Source organism: Peromyscus eremicus, chromosome 19 (assembly GCF_949786415.1).
Source record: "Peromyscus eremicus chromosome 19, PerEre_H2_v1, whole genome shotgun sequence".
Lineage (NCBI taxonomy): Eukaryota > Metazoa > Chordata > Mammalia > Rodentia > Cricetidae > Peromyscus > Peromyscus eremicus.
This window is the reverse complement of record NC_081435.1, coordinates 21684662-21706134: the sequence shown is the minus strand read 5'-3', so window position 1 is coordinate 21706134 and position 21473 is coordinate 21684662. Positions and strand designations below refer to the sequence as shown.

General features: G+C 49.9%; 1 protein-coding gene across 1 annotated transcript in view; it reads left to right on the top strand.

The window, feature by feature from the left end:
- Nucleotides 1-396: 396 nt before the first annotated feature.
- Nucleotides 397-21473, top strand: part of Gypc (glycophorin C (Gerbich blood group)) — a 43719-nt gene continuing 22642 nt past the window's right edge. The window contains exon 1 of the mRNA XM_059246241.1: nt 397-649. Within this exon, the coding sequence (XP_059102224.1) occupies nt 610-649 (40 nt within the window). The 5' untranslated portion in view covers nt 397-609. The remainder of the gene's footprint in view (nt 650-21473) is intronic.

Below are 21473 nucleotides of genomic sequence, written 5' to 3'. Positions count from 1 at the left end.
AAGCGTTAGGAATGCTAATTGACACCATCAGTACGAAGCCTGTGTATGTATGTCCTGAAATATTGTGCCATACCCTGGAAATATATACAACAATCAATGTTAATTAAGAGGAATCATTTTAAAAAGAAGAAATGTTTAGATTGGTTCTGGCTGCAGAGCATCCAAGCTGTGCAGGCTTGAAATGCTTGTCTGCCCCTATTTGGACAGTACCCAGCCAGGCCACTGGGTCTCACGTGGGACTTTTTCCAGCGCTCACACGGGGAGGCGGAGGAGGGGGGGGGGTCTAACCACAAGGTTTCTATCTGATAGTGGCAGATGGAAACAGAAACACCGAGAACTGTGAGCCTTGAGCAGAAAGTTAGAGCGCAGAAGAAAACGTTCGGAAGTGGGCGGGTGTGTGTTTAAAAAAAAAAAAAAAATGGGTGGGAACCTCATGGCCAAGTTGTAGAAAAAAAAAAAAGTTGAAGTGTGCCTATCTTGGGGCGGAGCCCCTCCCTTCTGCTGGCCGCGCGGAGTGGGAGCCCCAGGTACAACCGAGAGGCAGCGTCCAGGAGCTGGGGACCCCCGCCGCTGCAGTGCGTCCACCGCGTGTCTCCCCGCCGCGTGGCGATGAGCAGCCCGGCGAGCACGCCGCCTCCCGCGCACCACGGTGAGTACCGGGACTGTCCCAGATCCCCGCCAGACCCGCACTGTGGCGCACCAAGCGCGCGGGGTCCGAGCCCGAGAGCCGCAGGCCTGGCGCCCTGGCCGGATGGATGTCCCCGCAGCCCAAAGAGGCCACCAGCCCCGCGGTGGCGCGCTGTTTCTTTGTGTGGGACTTGGGAAGGGTCGGGGACCCGAGGGAGGGAGGGAGAGGCCGAGCCTTCAGTAACCAGGCGCCCCCCACCCCACCCCCAAGGCAAGTTGCCGTGGTCCGGTCAAGTTCGCACCAGGGAACCCGGGCCAACTCCGGGAAAACTCCAAAAATCTCCAACAGTTCTTTCTGGCCCAGTGGCCCTGGGACAGGCACAGACTTTGCGGATCTGCTCTCTCTGACTCTTGGGGATTATGAAACAACAAACAAAAACGACTGTCTTTTTAAACGCTTTAACTTCTTGGTGACAGGAGCAGTGTGAGTCTCCGGATGTAGGAAACATTGATGGGCCTCTCCCGGCCCGGCCCTACTCTGCTTTGGTCTGCTTTGGGGCTTTTGCAGTCTCAAGTGTTGTTTTTAAAAGAACAACAACTGTTTATCCATTTTACCCCTCACCTCAGAAAGGAATTCCTCAGAGCCTGCATGGTGTTCTCTAAACAGAAACCCCTTATTTTATTTTATTTTATATTTATTTTTGAGGCAGGGTTTTATGTCACCCACGCTAGTTCGTAGATTGGACCAGGCCGTGTAGTCAAAGATGACTTTGAATTTCTGATCCCCCTGTCTTAAAGTATTGTGATTACAGGCATGTGGCAACACAGAGTTTATGCCATACTAAAGAGGGAACTTGGGTCTCTTCCATGCGTGCTAGGCAAGCATGCTACCACTAAACTACACCCCTGGTCTGTCCTGTTAAGTCCTGTAAATGCAGGCAGTGGAGGCCTCTCCAGCCCCAGTCTTGTGTGGCTTGGATAGGTACCTTATATCGATGGTGTGTGGTCTGTGACTGTGTGCCGATCCGCGTCACCGGTACATGCTGTCCTGTATGTTGCCTGTATTGGGATCATCACTGTGATGTCTCGGCTCGCGTTTCGGCATCCACAAAGTGAGAAATCTTCATAGAATAGCTCTCATTGGATTGTAAGAATGAGACGCATATAAATACTTGAGAGTCGAGGCTGAGATGTGCCAGATGTTTACAAATGTGTAGCACCCCGAGGTGAACTTTATGAGAGAGTGTCAACTTCAGGGTTCACACGCGTTGGTCTCAGTCTGTGGCTGACTCAAGTTCTCGTGTGTGGATGCATGGGCACGTGTGCTCAGTTTCAGACCTTGCTTGGCCAACAGCTGCAAACACCTCTCACACCTCTCTTCCTGGGCTGATGGGGTTACAGCCTTTGCTGGGATACTTCTCCAGATTCCGGTCTCCGTTGGATTTGTGGCAGGGTCCCTGCTAGGGGACACCCCCGGGGCCTTATTTCTTGCTGCTAATTCAGACAGGATGTGTCTATATCCTGTCTCCATGATAAAGCTGTAGCTACTCGGTGCCCGAGGTCGGAGCAGAGAGAATTAACTTCCCTGTGTTGGGTCTGCCTGGACCCAACAGTGTTCAGGGCTTCTTCTGGGCCTGATTGTCACTGTTACCAGCAAGTTATGCACGGGCGGTCCGGTGCCTTGCCCTTGGCTGCAAGGGTCACTGCTTAGCGTGCAGATGCCAGGTTTGGCAGCTTTATATAGAATTTGCTGTCGCTGGCAGAGGCAGAGAGGGTGGCCAGAAGTGCCAAATGAAATTACATCTCAACCCTTGTGCAATCCCTCTAGAGGTTGGGGACGTTGGACGTCTCGTGGGGCTGGCACAGTAAGCAGCTGACCCTTTCCCAGGGTACCCTCAGTTGGGCAAGTATTTTAGAGGCTTGCAAAAACACTCTGGGAAGCGGAGGGCTATGGAGTAAGAGGCATTCTGTGTGTGTGCAGGGAAAGTGGGTAACTGCTTCCACAGTGAGTAGGGAGAGGTTAAGAAAACCAAGTGGGTTTCTCTCTGGGTGGCTGGAGCCATCTTTAACGTGGAATTTTACCTACATGTGATTGTAAGAGCTCCGGACAACGTGCCCTATACCAAGATTTAATCTATGAGACAGATACTTGATGTGTTTAAAATAGTCTTAAATTCTCAGAAACTGTCCTCCTGAGGGTCATGCCAGCTGTGTATGTGTGTGTGTGTGTACATGTTTGTTCATGTTCACGAGTGTGCAGGGGCACCTATTTGTGCGGGCAGGCATGCAGGCCCATGGACCATGTCATTTCTCAGGTGCTTTCCACCTTTCGTGTCAGGCAGGGCCTCTCGCTGTCCCGGAACTCACTGAGTGGGCCAGGCTGACTTGCCAGTGAGCTTCAGGGATCTGCCTATCTCTATTTCCCCAGGGCTGGGGTTACAAATATGTACCACCACACCCAGCATTTTCACGTGGGTCCTGGTGACCATACTCAGGTTCTCTCTTGTACAGCAAGTAGTTTATGGACTGAGCTCTCTCTCTCCAGTCCTACAGCAGTTTCTAATGTCCATGACCATCTCTGAGTACAGCAAATCACCCACAGCCTTGCTCATTCTCACCATGTCAGCTAAACTGATGGGTGGGAGATGTGGTAACTTCGGAGTATGCCTCTCTAATTACAAGAGAGTCTGAGCATGTTTTATGACTGATAAGACATGCTATTACTTTGGGGGGAAGTGCCTGCCGGAGCCCAGTCCATCCATGTGTCTGTCTATCTGTCCTTGTGTGGTGTCAGACCTGGGCGTTCACTGGCTTTGGCGGGGGGAATCACAATATCTCCGTGCCTCAGGTTTCTCTTCCGTTGGTGGGAATAACAGCCGACTTCACAGTATCCACTTGGCGAACAGAAGTGACCTGGAGCCATGCCTAGCAGTGGTGGTTTAGGAGAAAGCAAACCCAGCTTGCAGATGTGGGTACTCTCGGCAGTCTCCCAGCAGCAGGTGGCAAGGCTATTATTTCTTGCTTTTGATAGTGTAACAATAGTATCAGTGCTTTTAGGCCAGGCCCTGGTATGGACCTTGCCTGGATCACTGCAGCATGCTCGAAGTAATGGATATCTGGCTAAAGAAACACAGGAGGATCAAGGAGGGGAGGACTGCCTGGCTCAGGCTTCCAACATGCTAACTACTAAGCTAGGCTGGTGACGGAGGCTGTCAGATGCAGACAGCTGAGGTCCACCCAAGGGGATGTCAACGCACTAAAATGCCTGTTGCCAGTGGGCATGCGCAAGGCAAGGTGTTCCGTTCACTGCAAGAGCTGTATCTGATTAACACCAAACCAGAGCCCCATGTGACAGCTGCCAGCCATTCCATAGCGCCTTCCAGGCCTGTGTTCCAACCATGATCCAAGACTACCTACTAATGCTCTCTCTCCCTTCCTGTGGTCACACCTGCCCCACTCTTCCTGCGGCCTTCCCGGTGGCCCTCACGTATCTGCCCATGCTGTCTGCCTTTCCAGCTTCACCCTTCCTAACAACCTGTATCTGGCTCCTAGATATCTGGGTCCCTTCCCCTGAACACATCTGCTTGTCTATCAGGGGCTTGTTTATGTAGTCCAACTCATTTTTTAAAAAAAATCCCCCAGCCTTGGAAGTCATCCACTAAACAAACCTACAAAGAGGACCCTTGGCAGTCCCAGCGGGTCCTGCATCTGCCCCTTCTCAAGAATCTGACCTCCTGAGTGGCTCTGTGCCCACACCCTCCCCCGGCCCCCTGTCTCCTGCTTAGGGCCTGGCACAAAGAATTAAGCGAGCCATTCAGAAACAGGTGGGGATTATATAGGCCATGCTGAAGCTCAAAGGTGGCAGCGTTCCAGGAACCAAGGCCGGGCATGTCTTTGAGAAGTCACCCCTATAGGTCCCAGGCCAGAACTTGACATATACTGGAAGGTCAAAAAATGAGCCGTTGAAGCAAGCAGAGAGGACACCAAACGCATGGCGTTTGCTAAGAACACAACAGCTGAATCTCACTCTTACGTCCTCCCCACCGCTACCACCTCTCAGCTGGGCTTGGTGGCTCCATTAGATCCTTTTATCATCTGACCTTCTGGGGGAGTGCGGGCTACCGCCCTCAGTTTTATAAATTTTAATTTTTGTACATTCTTCCAAAACAATGTTTTTTGTACAACCCTTTAGCCCGTGGTGGAAACGGACAAAGGCCTCTTTCCCGCCTGCTGGCTAGAGCCCAGCCCGAGCCTCTAGATTCCATCCGGGGGTAGGTGGGGATTGGACAAGGCCTCACACCAGCTGCTGGAAAGTCCTGTGCACAGCTGCCTCCATGCCACAGGGAGTCCCCAAGCTTGGGAAAGGGCTTGCTGTCACCTTGACCTCTGACCTCCAGGCCCTTGCTCTTTCTCTTGCCTTGATACCCCACACCCTCACCTCTGTCACCTCTCAGTCTCTCTCTCCCTCTCCCTCTCCCTCTTCTCTCCGTTTCCCTCCGTCCTTCCCTCCCTTCCTCCCTGTGTGTATGCATGTGATACACATGCATGCATACCCTGGTGTGTCTGTGGAGGTCAGAGGACAACGTGGAACGTTGGTCTTCACTTTCCACCTTCGTTGAGATGTGATCTGTCTTGTTCACCAGCTGCTAAGCGATGCTAGCTGGCCCAAGAGCTTCCAGGAATGCTCCTGTCTCTGCCTCCACCTCTCTAGCCTCAGTGGATTTACAGATGATTTACAGATGCCGACACCACTACTTCTGACTTTTGTGGCTCTTACATAGGTTCTGGGGATCACAGCTGTGTGGTAAACACTTGACGCACTGGAGCCATCTTCTGAGCCCCTCACGGACACTGTTTCGTAGTCTCATCTCTGCTTATCTCCCTCTGCGTTAAATCACACACTCCTTCTCTTGTGCTGCTGATTCCTTCCCAGGGCTAAGAGAAGGAATTTCTATTTCAAATCACTCTTGTACTGCCCAGGTATCCCCTTTCACAGAGAGCCATCACCTAAACTCCCACATGCCTTTCTCCTTGTGCCCTGTGCATGGTCCCGAGGGCCCACTCTTCCGGCTGACCTGTGACCCCAGCTCCACCTGGAACTCTAGCCTGGAGAATCATCATCACATTTCAGCAGTAGCAAATGGGTACTAGCGTCTGTCCCATGGGAAGGAAGGATGGCTTCCCACACCAAACCTGGTAGAGCAGTCACGCCTATCTGTCCTCTGTGCAGGGGGCCGAGTCAGCAACTTCAGGGTCCACTGAGAGCAGAGTTCGCTTGCTGGGGATCCTCTCTCACTGGAGAGGCTTGTGTAGTGCTTTGCAGAGCTAGAGGCTTCGAATTTAGATTCCTCTTCAGCAACTGAGGAGGCACGTGTGTGTGAGGGGTTGGATGTTCGTGTAGGTATAAGTGTGTGGGTATGAAACCACAAGTACCTGCCACCATGCCCTATTTTTCTTTTCTTTACATGGGTTGAGACAGTCACACTGAGGTCCTCACGCAAGCTCTTTGCTTACTGGGCCGTCTCTCAAGCCCTCTTCGGTCATTTTAAAAACACCATGCAACCCAAATAGATTTTATCAATGTGCTAGTGTGAAGAGGTTGGCAGTAGTAGTGAGTGGGACTTGGAATCTGGATCTGTTGTGAACCAGCAATGACCTTGGGTGAGTTGCAGGGCCTCCTTCTGTAACCCTGGCAGTACCACAAGGACCTGAACGTAGAGAGCAGTCTACTAACTTCCTGCTTGTCTATTGCTGTTTTCTTCATGTATTAACAAGGGGTCCACATCGTCATGTTACTTTGAGTCCGAAAGTTTTATAGCTAATCTTGATCCAGTGAAGGGGATGATGGTGCTCCCCATGTAAAGGGTAGATTCTGAGTACCAAGTGTCTCTTGACAGATAAAACAGTCCCTGGGCTGGGTGATAAAGCACTCAGTTAAAACGCTTCGTCTGAAAGTACAATGGCATAAGTTTGATTCCCCAGAACTCATATAGAAAGAAAGAAAGAAAGAAAGAAAGAAAGAAAGAAAGAAAGAAAGAAAGAAAGAAAGAAAGAAAGAAAGAAAGAAAGAGGAAAAAAAAGAAAAGAAAAAGTGACATGTGGTGGCTCACATTAGGGAGGTGGTGACGGGCACGCCTCTCCTGGGCCTCACTGGTCAGCTAGTGTAGCCTCCTGGATAGTTCTAGGTCAATGGGAAACTGTCTCAAAAGACGAAGTAGATGGTACCTGAGGACCGTAAAGCTAATTTTTGGCCTCCATGTGCATGTGTGCACGTGTGTACCTGTACACAGTCACACACAGAATGATGCCAGGTACAAGTTCATGATTGCTCTAAATGAGTGCTTACTCACTCCCCACACCCCCACACCCTCCTGCCACCTTAGCTTTGCAGCTGTTCTTCTGGACTTCAGTTGATTGAAATCTTGCCTCCCAAGGGAAGAGTAAAGACTATCGGGTCCTGCAGAGCCCAGGACAGGAAGGGCTTTCCCTCAGTGTCCCCCTCCTCCCATAGCACGGCACAGCATTTCCCCTGAGCCAGGAGAGCAGCCTCCCAGCGTGATCCTTCGTGTTTTTATCAATCAGCTCTGTAAGGAGGAACTGTCGTTCCTTAGGAGGCTTTCATCAACCCTGTGCAACACCCTGCCCCTCGGTGGCCCCGAGGAGACTGTGAGCAACTGTTGTCTCTGCCTCTTAACCCGCCATCTAGCATTTAGGGTGTCTCCTACCCTGTGCACGTTAAAGGCTCCTCCCTGCTCCTGACCTGGAGGACCTCTGCCTTCCAGTGTCCTCTCAACCAGCATTTCTCTGTTGCTCTGTGTTACCCTCTGAGCAGTCCACAGCTGCGGCCCAGACTTTGGCTTCCCTCTCTCCAGAGACAGGCCTCTTCCCTCCCTCCCTCCTCCCCTTCCCCCCTCCTCTTCTTCCTGAGAAATGACACCTCCTTTCCCCCTTTTCCTCATCTCCTCCCCTCCTCCTGTGGTCCACACACCAGGCTCCTGGGGGGTCCTGTGAGGAGAGCCAGGCCCTTGCTTTATTGGATCCCGGCCTGGGGCTGCTCTGTCCTCTAAATAGCTCCCTTTCTGTTTCTTTAGAACCTCTCTTTTAGGAAAAGGAGTGTCCGCTCTGACTGAAAGTCGTGCGTGTTCCTTGTTTCCCCGTGAGTTTCACAATCTCTTTTCGGGTTCTTGTTTCATCAGTTCTGCACCTCTCTTGACCCTTCCTCCTGCTCTAACCGTGACTGGCTCCATGACTCAAAGCGGAGAGGAGACGTGGCCTGTGTGCAGCCTGAGTTATCTCATTTCACCCCTGAGCAGCCTCAGGGGAGGTATTTTTATCTCCCTTTTGCGTGCATGCGTGTGATGGCACCGAAACTATGGAGGTGACAGGGGACTTTGCAGGCAGCCCTGCCTGTCCCCTCCTTCTCTTTTCCTGTCTCCTCACCCACCACACTGAGCGTGTGGAGGAGGCCTTCGGCCAGCTCCACCCACCCCTAGGACACGGGGATTAAAATTCACACAGTACTGCTAGAGGAGCTCAAAAGTCAGAAGGGAGAAGATGATCTTTTAAAGGCAAAGAGTGCACTTATCAACAGCTGTAAAATATAATATTTAATGTTCATCAGAAAGAAAGTATCCCTAAGATCAAAGACTTGGGGCCCAATAAAAGGCACCCTGTGGCCCAAAAGCTGGGCTGCCATCCCACACCTAGCTGTCTGTCTGTCTGCCCGCCTGTCTGCCTGTATACCTCCCTCTGTACCTCTGCCTCTATCTCTTTCTCTTCCGGCTTCTTTTGTAAAGGTTTTGTTTGTTACTACTGAATGGAGAAGAAACATGTTACAGCACACATGTGGAGGTTTGGGAACAACATGTAGAGATCAGAGGACCAGTCTCAAGAGTTAGTTCTGTCCGGTCGCTGCGTTGAGGCGTGGACTCTTATTTCTGCTGCTCTTTGTGCCCCAAACTAGCTGTCATTCTGCCTCCTGTTTCACTGTAAGAGTGCTGAGGTTACAGATGTGAGCCACCACATCTGTCTTTTTTTGTGGATTCCAGTGAGCTAACCTTTCCTCATCAGGCTAGTGCTACAAGTACCTTCACACACAGAGCCCATCCCGTCAGCCTCTCCTTCGGCCTCTTAAAGCACGAAACTGGGTTCCTCCTCATTTCAAGGTTTGGGAATTGTGGTTCATGTTTCCAGAAGCAATGATACTCACTGAAGAATCGTAGGTCCGTGGATGGAAGACGCCGCATAAGAGGATTCTCTCTAGGGAAGGCAGTGCATGAAAATACTTAGGAGACGTATAATCGACCACTGTACGGTGGTTAAGAGGGAGATGGGCAGAAAGGACCAGCAGAGAGTCCTGATGGAGCGTCTAGACCAGTGCTTCTGAACTTTCCTAACGCTATGACCCTTTAATACAGTTCCTCATGTTCTGGTGACCCCCAACCATAAGATTATTTCATTGCTACTTCCTAACTGTCATTTTGCTACTGTTGTGAATCATAATGTAAATACTGGATATGCAAGATAACTGATATGTGGCCCCTAAAGGGTTTGTGACCCACAAGCAGAGAACCACTGGTCTAGGGGTTGTACTGATCACTGGCGTTTGGTGTGTGGTCTGGTGTGTTAGGTACTTTTCCTGGGGCTGTGACTGCACCTGACTTGTCACTTGAGGGAGGAAGGTTTTATTTTGGCGCTCAGGTGAATTAGTCCCTCATGGGTGGGAAGGCATGGAGGCAGGAGGAGACTGGTCACACTGTTACTGTAGTCAGGAAGCAGAGCACAAACAGGAAGTAGGGCGGGGCTATAAACCTCAAGGCTGTCCCTTAGTGGGACTTAGCCTATAAACGTTAGGCAGTCTTTCAAGGGTCCAGACCTTCTAAAACAGTGCCACCGATGAGGGGACAAGAGTTTTCCAACACACGAGCCAATGGGGGACATTCACATTCTAACCACCACAGTCAGAGATGGGCAAAGCCCAAGGCCAGGGCCTTAGCCCAGGCACTCAAGGGAGGACACATGGCAAGGGCCCACACCTTCCCACTCAAGGATACACACGCAGTCCTTCACTCAACCACCACGCTGTCTGTGGAGAAGTTACTAATTCCAGGTTATAAAGGTGGCAGCTGGGGTCCCAAAAGGCCGTATCTCCCCCCGACCACAGCCCCCCACCCCCGTGTATCACCAGCACTCCAGCCTGGATGCCAGATGTGTCTCCCCTTCCGCAGAACTTGGTCAGCTGCCAGGCTGGGACCTTCTGCTTGGCTCCAGTAAGACCCAAGGTCAGTCCTGCAGCCCCAGAAGGAAAGGCCTTTACTTCTTCATTTCCTTTTTTTTTTCTTTGGATGAGTTGTGGTGTATGTGTGTGTATGTGTTCATGTGTGGGAGCATGTGTGTGTATGGCGTGTATGTGTGTTTGTGTATTCATGTGTGTATGTGTGTGTATGTGTGTTTATGTATTCATGCGTGGAGGCATGTGTGTGTATGTGTGTTTGTGTATTCAATGTGTGGGGGCATGTGTGTGTATATGTGTGTTTATGTATTCATGCGTGGAGGCATGTGTGTGTATGTGTTTGTGTATTCATGTATGGGGGCATGTGTGTGTATGTGTTCATGTGTGGGAGCATGTGTGTGTATGGCGTGTATGTGTGTTTGTGTATTCATGTGTGTATGTGTGTGTATGTGTGTTTATGTATTCATGCATGGAGGCATGTGTGTGTATGTGTGTTTGTGTATTCATGTGTGGGGTCGTGTGTGTATGTGTGTTTATGTATTCATGCGTGGGGGCATATGTGTGTATGTGTTTGTGTATTCATGTATGGGGGCATGTGTGTGTATGTGTATGTATGTGGAGGCCGAATGGTCAACATTACCTGTTCTCCTCAATCACTTTCTACTTTATTTTTGGAGATAGTGGCTCTCGTTGAACTCAGATTCAAGGATGTGGCTAGAATAGCTTGCTGTAATCCCTGGAGATCCCTATCTGCTGCATCCTGGTGCTGGGATTACAGATGTGCACTGCCACGCTGGTTGTTTTTTTTCTTCCCCTGCTTCCCCCCCCCCCCAACACAGGGTTTCTCTGTGTAACAGCCCTGGCTGTCCTGGAACTCACTCTGTAGACCAGGCTGGCCTCGAACTCACAGAAATCCACCTGCCTCTGCCTCCCAAGTGCTGGGACCAAAGGCATGCACCACCACTGCCCAGCGTACAACTGGTTTTTTATGTGGGTTCTAGGGATCGACCCCAGGACCTCGTGTTTGCCTGGCAAGCTCTTTACCAAGCCGGCTGACTCCTGGGCCCTTTTCTTTTTTATGACACTGGGATCTTGTGCCTGTTAAACATGTGCTGGACACACAGCCTTCTTTGTTCCTTTTTCAAATTTCAAGACAAGGTCTCAACAAGTCACCCAGGTAGGACTTGAAACTCTTCTATTGCAAGCTGCCAGGCAGCTGAGACAAGAAGCCTGTGCTATGAGACACAGTTGAAAAAAAAAAGAAAAGCCTTCCTTCAACCTACCCCAGGTGCCTCTGTTCCCTCACCCACCTTGGCTCGCCCATCTCTGACCAGCAGCTGTCAATCCTGTCTGCAGAGAGTTAGACAGTGGCAGTTTGTAGCTGTGTGGGTTCTGTCCGTCAGTCCACCCTCCATCCCCCAAGGGAGAAGCAGGGGCAGCTACCTGCTAGGGTTGCTGTCAAGAGAGATGAGCGTCCTCTGCTTGTTCCTGGAATGCATCCACCCCAGAACCACTGTGTGTGATACTGTATGTGTGTCAGTGTGTGTGAGAGCATGCTGGGGCTACAGATGTGTGAGGCAGAGGACAGCCTCAGGTACCAGTCCTCACCTTCCACCTTGGTAGAGTTCAGGTCCCTTGTTTTTCATCCCAGGGCGTGCCAGGCTAGCCAGCCTCCAAGCTTCCAGGGCCTCCCCTGTCTCTACCTGTCCTCCCATTGTAGGAATGCCGGGATTGCAGACATGCTAGCACACCGAGTTTCATGTGTGTGCTGGGTATTCACACACAGATTCTCATACTTCCTTAGCAAGCAATTTATTTACTGATTCATCTCCCAAGGTTGTGAACGAGGCCTTAATCCAGTGAGTCCTGTCTGCGTGAAGACTGTAGGAGACTCAGGCCACATGGCTACTCTTGACTGGAGCCTGGTTAGGAGGTCAAGCTCTAAAAACACCAGAGAACCCAGGTCTGTATCACACAGGAACAGCTGGCACAGCTGGCCCAGGCTCCCCTCATTCAGGCACATCTAACAGAGTTGCTCTCCTGGCCACGTGTCCCTGCAGTTTCAGAAGAAATGTCTTCCCACCTGAGGTCTCCAACTCCAAATCACACTCACAAAAATGATGGTCTTCCCTCAAACCTCCACTGTGGTTGTTTTTATTTTCAGTCATCCTTACAGCACCAACAGTCACAATTCTGAAATAGTCTTAGTGGAAGTAGGGAAATACAAAAGACGGACTCTCCGTGTGAGACCGCTGAGTGGGAAGTGAGGTAACTGGGAACCACGCCTCCGTGGGACCCTTGTGGAGGCTCGATCCTGAGACAGACGATCCTGTATCCCCATGCCTCTCCGAGCCAGAGCAGTCACCCACTACATGCTTTGCTCTCCATGAAGATACCATGTGCTTGGATCCCAGTGGAGCCTTCTGGGTAGAGAACTGATTTCTACCATGTGAACTTGTAAAATGCTCTCATTGTGGTTCATTGTTTGCCTTTAACCAGACCCCAGTGCGTCATTTTGCCAATTAATCCCATGAAGAAAATTCATTTTTTTAAAGTTTGTTTGTTTTTGTTTTTCCAAGACATGGTTTCTCTGTGTAGCCCTGGGTGTCCTGGAACCCACTCCATAGACCAGGCTGGCCCCAAACTCAGAGATCTGATTACCTCTGCCCCCCAAGTGCTGGGATTAAAGGTGTGCACCACCACTTCCCAGTTTATGAAGATTTTTAATCTCGCCTCAGTAATCCTAGGTCAGTACCATGTAGAAAATTTGAAAAGCGCGGGGCTGGTGAGATTGATTAGTGGTTAAGAGTGCTTGCTGTTCATTCATGAGGATCTGAGTTCAGATCCTAGAACCTACATCAGGTAGCTCTTAACAGCCTGTAACTCCAGCTCCAGAATATCTGATGCCCTCTTCTGACCTCTGCAGGTACCTGCGCACACATGGGCACATGCACTCATACAGACACACACGCACACATCCACACATAAATCAAATAAAATGCATAGATTTTAAAAGAAAATCTGGGAAGTTGAAAGAGGAGCTAGCTAGAGAATTCTAGGGTGGTAACCATTTATCCACAAACGTTGGTGACCTAGCTCCTGCATTCCTACCTCAGAATATGCACAGTTATGGTGGGCCACCCTGTCATGGTTCTTCAGGCTGAGAAGTGAAGATAATTAATATCCCCACCCACACAGCAGCAGGTACAAGTCACGACTGGAAGACTAACCATCCAGTTCTGTTGAAGAGCGTTTTGTCACAGATTCAGCTTTGGGATCAAAATGCTTAATGTCTTCCTTGTGGCTGAGTTAATAGCTAAACAGGAACCGGGATATTTGAAGAGTAGCTCCATGCAGTGTGCTCACCCTGGTCTCAACCAGCTCTTTAGCTAATACTAGGTTATATTGAATTTCTTCTTGACATGATATAGTTTTGTCTAGTTGAATCAAAACTTGGTGTGTGTAGGCTGGGGAGATAGATCACTAGGTAAAGTGCTTTCTATGCAACCAGGAGGACCTGACTTTAACACTTAGGAAAGCATGGCATGGTGGCACACATTTGTAATCCCTGTCCTGGGGAGGCAGAGACTAGTGATTCTTCGGGGCTTGCTGGCCAGCTAGCCTCACAGACTTGAGAAGAGAGTCCCAGGCCAAGGAGAGACTCAGTCTCAAAGAATAAGATGAACAACAGCTGAGGAACAACATCTAAGGTTCACCTCTGACCTGAACACATACCCTAGCATGTACACACCACACACCTACACACATGTGTATGAACACACACACACACACACACACACACACACACACACACACACACACACAAATTCCTTTGTGCTTGAAGAAGCCAGCTGTCCATGTTTCTATGTTGGTTGATGTTGTAACTTGGAGAATTACTCAAGTCAGGATGAGTGGGAAGGATGCCAAACAGGAAAGGGAGGATTGGTGTGCCAAGTCCTTGCACTGTGCAGAAGCGGCTTGGCCTCCAAAGCAGCGAAGCAATGCCCATCTTCCTGTGCAGTGGGTGGGTGCTTTATATGGTGCCCTATCATGGAGCACAGAACACCTCTGAACTCAGCACAACTCCCCGGCTGTCTTTGAACCCCTCCCTAACACCAGCCCTCGCATGTGCAGGAAATGAGGAGTTACAGAAAAAGAGTTTTCATTCACAAGAGTGAAAGAAAAAGTTCCTTCACATGAGCCAAGTAGTTTGTTTGTGTCAGGCTTTGGTAATTACCCTTGGGTCGTTTCCTACTTAAGAATCCCAGATCCTTTAGAGCTGGCTGAAAACAGCCTATTTTTAAGCATTTGGGTGAAATGATGCTTGCTGCCCACAGAGAAAACAGACAATGCTGAAGGAAGCGAAAGGCATCTTCGAGGACACCACAGTCGGAGGCGGGTGAGGCTGGTGGCATTCTTAAACACGCAGATGCCCTGGGAGCCCATGTTTCCTGCTCATGAGCAGCACCCCAGAGCCTTCATATCAGAATTTAGTGTTTCCTTGGAGACAGCTAACATTCTTCACTCCCTCTGTATCCAGGCTGGTGCCTCCTCCCCACACCCCCCACCCACCATGTTGTTTCCCTTCTGCATACAGCGGGCTACCTAGTGTTCGGGTTTCCCGGGATTCTCTTGTCTTTATCCCGACTCTCACCTTAAGAACACCGGGGCCACACATGTGCATTGCCCTGTCTGGCTTTCTATGGTTCTGGGGACCCTAACTCAGGTCATCTGGTCTGCATGGCGAGCTCTTTATCCACTGAGCGCCAGGCTGGGCGGTGCCTCTCAATAAATAGCTGTCTCTGATGGAAACATCCCTGGCCACATCTCACCCGCCAAGTCACCAAGGCCGTAAGAACAGAGGCGTGGCTCTCTGGGCTGAAGAAAGTCTGGTTTCTTCCACCCTGCCTTTTGCTCTGGGAAGCCCTGGTGATACCCGGAATATGGCTCTTCTAAGAGCTCCCCACAGACAAATTCTTTGCCCTGCAGTACGTGGTAGCCTTTTCTGAGGCAGCAACTCCCGCTTGGGACCCCAGGCTGTAGCACCTCAGGCGCTGAGTAAGACAGACCTGGGTTAAAGGTGCAGTGTGAGCACTCTGTGCTGAAGACATAGGTGAGTGGCCAGGCCTACCCCACGGCACGTACTCAATGGGTGTTACGATGACAGGCAAAAGACAAGGCAATGTGGGCCTGAAACCAGAACTCTGTAGACTGTGGGCCAGGGCCCAAATCCAGCCACTACTGCCTTCTTTCTTTTGTTTGTGTTTTTAATGTATGTGTGTGGGCAGGTTTGCATGCACGTTCCTGTGGGAGGGTGCATGTCTTGGGTTTCATCCTTGACAATGCCATGCACCTCCTTTGAAACAAGGCATCTCCTTGATCTGCCTTTCACCAATTTGGAAGCCAGCTGGTCAGAGAGCCTCAGGGATCTCCCCACCCCACTTCCTGGCTCTGGGATCACAAGCACGTACTACAATTTTTGCATGGGCTCTAGGGTTAAACTCAGGTCCTTGTGTATGCAAGGTAAGCCGTTGCCCCCTGAGACATCCTCCTAGCCATGCTGCCTGGCTTTGTAAAGTATTATTAGAACATAGCGTCACTGTGGTGGCTGAGTTGAACCCTTGCCCACACACTGACCTAGCCTAAACTGTTCATTCTCTGACTCTGTAGAAAAAAAAAAAAACCCTGCCAACCCCTCACTTAAACCAACAGAGGGCTGTAGCTTCCAAGTCTAGGTGCAGCCTAGCCCATTACAGCTCTCCAAGGAGACCAGCTTCAGGGATGGGTAGCTAAGGAGACCAGCTTCAGGGGTGGGTAACAAGGAGGCCAGCTTCAGGGGTGGGTAACAAGGAGGCCAGCTTCAGAGATGAGTAACTATGGAGACCAGCTTCAGGGTGGGTAACTATGGAAGGAGCTCTGCAGCTAAGATCAGGCTACAAGCAGCAACATAAGGCTGCCCAGGCCATGTCCCTCTAACTGGTCGCCCAAAACACTTTGATGCTTTTCCCTGACCTCCACTGCCCAGGCTGCCAGCCAAGGGCCACCTTCTTATAGATACTCCTGGCCATCCCATCACTTCCTCTGCCAAAACAGGCACCTTAGGCTCTGCCACTGTCTTTCAGAGAAGCCTCACCTCACCTGAGCAGGTTCAGGAGGAACTGGGGAGTGGGTTACTGCATGTCAGACAGGTTCCCCCTGACCCTAAAGCTGGGCTCTGACATTCCTCTCCCATGTACAAAATGGTACCTGTCACCCCGATGTGGGCAAACTTTCCACATGGGAGGTGCCACACCAAGCTTATTTCGTTTCCTACTGAAAGGGATGCCCACTCAGGAAGCCGTCCTCCGACTTGGAGATGGAGACTCTGAGGTCAAGTGTGCCTGTATCTGCCGGTTATAAATACCTGATGGTTTCCAAGCACAGGCAGGATTCTCCCCGACCCTGAACTGGGCTTGTCTTGCCAATTATGCCTGTGACACAGTGTGTCATCACTAATGTGACCAGTGTCACAAGTTTATTCATGAGGTCCATGCCTGGAGACAGGAGAGCAGTCTGAAATGTGACTACCAAGGGTAGAGTAGGGTGATACTTTGGGGCTGAGGAAAGAGTGAGGACAGGCCATTGGAGGTTTGGAAGTCACTGATGGCCTGTGCATGTGTCATAGAACTTCATCTACAGGTACTACCCTGAATCACACATTAGAGGTGTCCATCTGAGATGTGTGGACGCATGCACACTTGTATGCAGGTGTGTGCACCTGCGCATGCCTGGAGGCTAGGAACATGACAGCTACCTGTTCTAATTCTCTCTGCCTTTACTCCTTCGAGGCAGGGTCTCTCACTAAGCCTGGAGTTACCGTGGCGGACAGCAGCGTAACCGTGGGTACAGGTACAGGAGTAGCCACACTTGGCTCTTGACGTGGAAGCTAGGAGCCAATCTCAGGTCTGCAGGCTCGCACAGCGAGTGCTCTTACCACGGATCCATCTCCCCGCTCCCGAGACGGATGGCTTATAAAGTCACTTAAGGGCTGGTGAGATGACTCGGTTGGTAAAGGCACTTACCGTAAAGTGAAGCCTGGTAACCTGAGTTCAATCCCTGGGACCCACATGGTAGAAGAAGAGGACAAACTCCCACAGGTTTTCCTGACCTCCACATGTGTTCTGTAGCATGTGCATACCTGCGCGCGCACACACACACACACACACACACACACACATACACACACACACACACACACAGGTAGATACATAAATGTTAGATAGACAGACAGACAGACAGACAGACTGACAGACAGATAGATGATTGATAGATGATTGGTTATCAACAATTTCAGAGTCACCTAAGAGCAGTCCTTGCAGTGAGTGAGTTAAGTGCAGAAGGATGGCTTAGGAAGGAAGAGCAGGTAATCTCTTCAGGTCTGCCCTCAGTTTCCCTTTCTGCCTCTTCGACCAGCACCAGTAAGCCTGTGGCCCAGAAGTCACATATTGAGCACCAGCTGTGTTCTAGGCCCCAAGGATGTGACAATGAGCAGACCAGCAGTGGTCCTCAAGAAGAGCCGACGTTCTGGTGAGAATGGACAGACACACAGTGGAGGGCTCAGTCCATCAGACAGTGCTAAGGGTTAGAGAGAACATTCAATCCAAAAGGAAGAGGGAAATGGAGGAGAAAAGGGATGCGTGTGTGTGTGTGTGTGTGTGTGTGTGTGTGTGTGTGTGTGTGTGAATGTGTATGTATGTGCATGTGGAGGTCACAGGGTAACCTCAGCTGTCATCCCTCAGGCACCATCCACCTTAGGTTTTTGGTTGGTTGGGTAGGACAGAGTCTCTCACTGACCTGGATCTCACCAAGTAGACTAGGCTGCCTGACCAGAGAGCCCTAAGGATCTGCTGCTTCCTCCCCAAGCACTGAGATTATGGGAACACCACCATACTTGTCTTTAAATGTGAGTTCCAGGGATCCAACTCGGGTCCTTATGCTTGGAAAGCCAGAACTCTACCAACGGAGCCCTCTCCCCGCCCAAAGGAGTGCCATTTTACAGAGTACAGCCAGGGGCTATGTCACTGGGGAGATGATGTTTGAGAAAGAGCTGAAGGATGCAAAAGAGCCATGCGCTGGGTCTCTGAGCGATACAGCACGTCCTCGTGGGGAGGGGTGCTCTTGTATAGATCGACAGGTTGCTACAGCATGGCACAGCGCAATGAGACAACTGAGGGAAGACTAGTTCTTTCTAAACCCGTGAGCCAGCTAAATTCACCCTCCATGGATTTGTGGTATGGATGAAAGGCTGACTCCTACAGGTACTCAGAACTTTGGTGCCACATGGGAGAAGTAGAGAGTAACTGTGTCAGGGCCACAAGCAGTAGTGAGTGGCAGACCTAAGACAGAAATGCGTATGTTTTCCATAAAGTAGGTCACCCACAGGTTGACCACAGCCTGTGTTATCTTTCCCTTGGGTCACAGCGTACTTTAGGTGATCTTGTCTAAAGGGGCAAATGACTTCATGGCAAGTACCACATACGTATCCCCACTATACATATTAGTGCACGCTCATGCATGCCCACACGTGCACACTGTTAAGGAGATCCAGCTGGCTCCACCTGCAGGGCTTGGCCTCTTGAATATTGTGTCCAGCCTCGGCTGTGCCTCAGACCCCAAGCAGCTCGGAACCCCAGTTACTTCTTGAGTAGGGATGCAGGCGGCATCTTGTCACTTCATCATAAAGGGTCTGGAGTGATCTATATCTGTGGGAAAGGTAAGATGGGTCATGCACGCGCCAGCCAGGTGCAGAGGGTACCTGAAGAGACAGACAGCTTCCATGACTGTGTGTGAGTATGAGGGCTTTATATTTCCTTATAGAGCCCTTTTTCCTCCTCTTTATGCTGATGGAAGTGGCCCCTCCACCCAGGTCTGCCTCTGATAAGCCTGAAACAGTAGCTGAGCCCCTTATCAGGCAGCTGCCAGGGGGATATAGAGACTCTGCACTGGGCACTTGGTGCTGATAAATTGGGCCTGGGCCAGACACTCAGCAGCTGCTGTCTTGGGCCTGTCCCTAGAGCCACGGTTCTCAGAAACAGGAGACTGAGACCCAGGAAATCTCATTCATTTCCTGCACACCACAGCAGGCCAAGCTGCTGATGGCCTTGGCTGCAGAGCATGCTTAGGAACATATAAAGACTTGGCCGGGAGCCTTGGTGGAGCAGAGCTACTGAGGGTCCCACGGGTGCCAGCATAGCGTTATAGATACGGGGCACCAGTGGATCGTAGGGTTGTTTGTGAAGTGTGTACTGTTCATAATTCCTTGTGAAGCTGGCACTGCCGTCCCCATTTTAATGCTGAGACATTAGATTCCTGCAGAGGTGTCAAGGTATTTCACCTAAGGTATAGTCAGATTATATGCCATGTTGGCTGGCCCCCAGGCTGCCTTCCCCTGCATAGAGGGCCAACTAGATTTTTCATTGGCCACACATGCATGTGTGTGCTCACACACACACCTTGCTTGACAACATCATATTCTACCTTCAAATTCCACATTAGCTTCCAACCTTCTCTGACAGCACATCTAGAGATTTCAGATGAGCATCTGTGGGTCCAGCAGACAGTACTTGGGATGCATTTACACCAAAATAGTCCTGTTGTCTATTTAAAAGTAAGCTTATCAGGGATCTTGCAGCTCTAGCTAATAATCCTAAGAGGATAGGACCTAGACAACGGTGCTTTGTTTTGTTTTTGTTGTGGTAGTGCCAGGGCTTGAACCCAGAGCCTTGCACCAAACATGTGTTCTACCACTACGCTACATACACAGCCCAACACAGTTGTTTATGGAAGAATTCTAGGTGACATGTGTGGAACCAGAGTTGAGAGCCAGGAGTAAAGAGGCTGCCCCTCCGAGTGTGTCGTCCATGGACCCCAGGCCAGGTCACCAGGCACAGAGCCTCCAGGTCAAGGGAGCATCCCCAAGTCTCTGGGGAGAATGTCTTACTCATCAGTTTAGTCCATTCCAGGGATGGAGCCCAGGGCCTCATATACACTTAACCAAAATTCTCACTTAGCTACACCCCCATCCATAGTAACATATCTTATGTGAATTTGGAAATCTGAAACACACCTTCACTTTTAATACTTGAAGTGATTACTGTGATGTAATAATCTCACTTACAGAAATATAGAAGTTATTCGTGACCCTCTTGCCTCTCTCTCCCTCCTCATGGACATTCCCTTCATTAACTTCTAGTCACCATCCTGCCGTAACCCCTGGTCTAGACCCATGGCCTTGCAGTGGTGTTAAAGTTTTCCTTCCTGTGGCCTTGACCTCACCATGTGGGTCCTGAGGGTTGAAATCAGGTTGTCAAGCTTGGTAGCAATGCCTTTATCTACTGAACCATCTTGCTTGACCCTGGAAATATTCTTCCTAATTGTAGTTACCCCTTCTCCAGCATTTATAAGGAATTCTTTTGTTTTAGGGTTTCTATTGCTATGAAGAGACACCATGACTGTGGCAAATCTTATAAAGGAAAACAATTAATCAGGGCTGGCTTACAGGTTCAGAGGTTTAGTCCATTATTGTCATGATGGGAAGCATGGCAGCACCCAGGCATACATGGTACTGTAGAGGTAGCTGAGAGTTCTACATCTGGATCTGTAGGCAGCAGGAAGAGAGAGACACTGAGCCTGGCTTGAGCATTTGAAACTTCAAAGCCCACCCCCAGTGACACACTTCCTCCAACAAGGCCACACCTCCTAATAGTGCCACTCCATTCAAATATGAGTTTATGGGGGCCATTCATACTCAAATCACCATACCCTCTTTCTAGAACCTCTCTTCCACAGCATCTACTCACTGCTCACATGAAAAGACTCAGCTTTCCTACCCTTCAGGATGTTTCATTGTCTATCACTCACCCAGGCAGACAAATGATAAAAATGTATTAATAACACCAAACGTGATAGCGATAGTGGAATAAGTAATAAGACAAGGACAAAGAAGGGAGAAAAATGAGCTCAGGATAGTTATGGGGCTTGCCGTTCATATTTTCTTATTCTTTTCTCCTGAAGTGTCAGCTTTTTGATTCCCAAAGCAAATTCAAAAGTAATCATTTGAAAGGTATAAGACAGACAATTGTATTTGTTTCCGTGTGACAATATCCATACTTTAAAACAATGTGAGAATGTGAAATCTGTCCTGCTTTAGCTCCTCTCCCAGCAGGAGTCTTTAATCTTGATTGAACAATGAACCCAATCCTGGAGCTGCCTAGTGGCTTTCTTGGTAACTTATTTTATTCTGTTATTCGATTTGATTAAACAAAATCTCCTCACATTTAATAAAGAATAATCACAGCAGTCTGTCAAGAGACCATGTTTCCACGACCCTCCTTCCCCAGAGCAAATGTGTCCAGACTCAAATCTGCTTTTGAGGAGTGAGGTCCCTGATAAGTGGTGAGGGATGCGTCATTGCAGCAGGAAACTGAATCAGTCTGCCTGTTTACCGGGGTTCAGATTTCAAACACACCTCCTCTAAATCCCTAAAGTGAAAGTGGGTCTAAGTTTGTTGGCTTTCCTCTGATTAGTCTGGGGCAGGGGCTTTTATCCCTTTCTAGGAGAGAAATAATTTAGATGG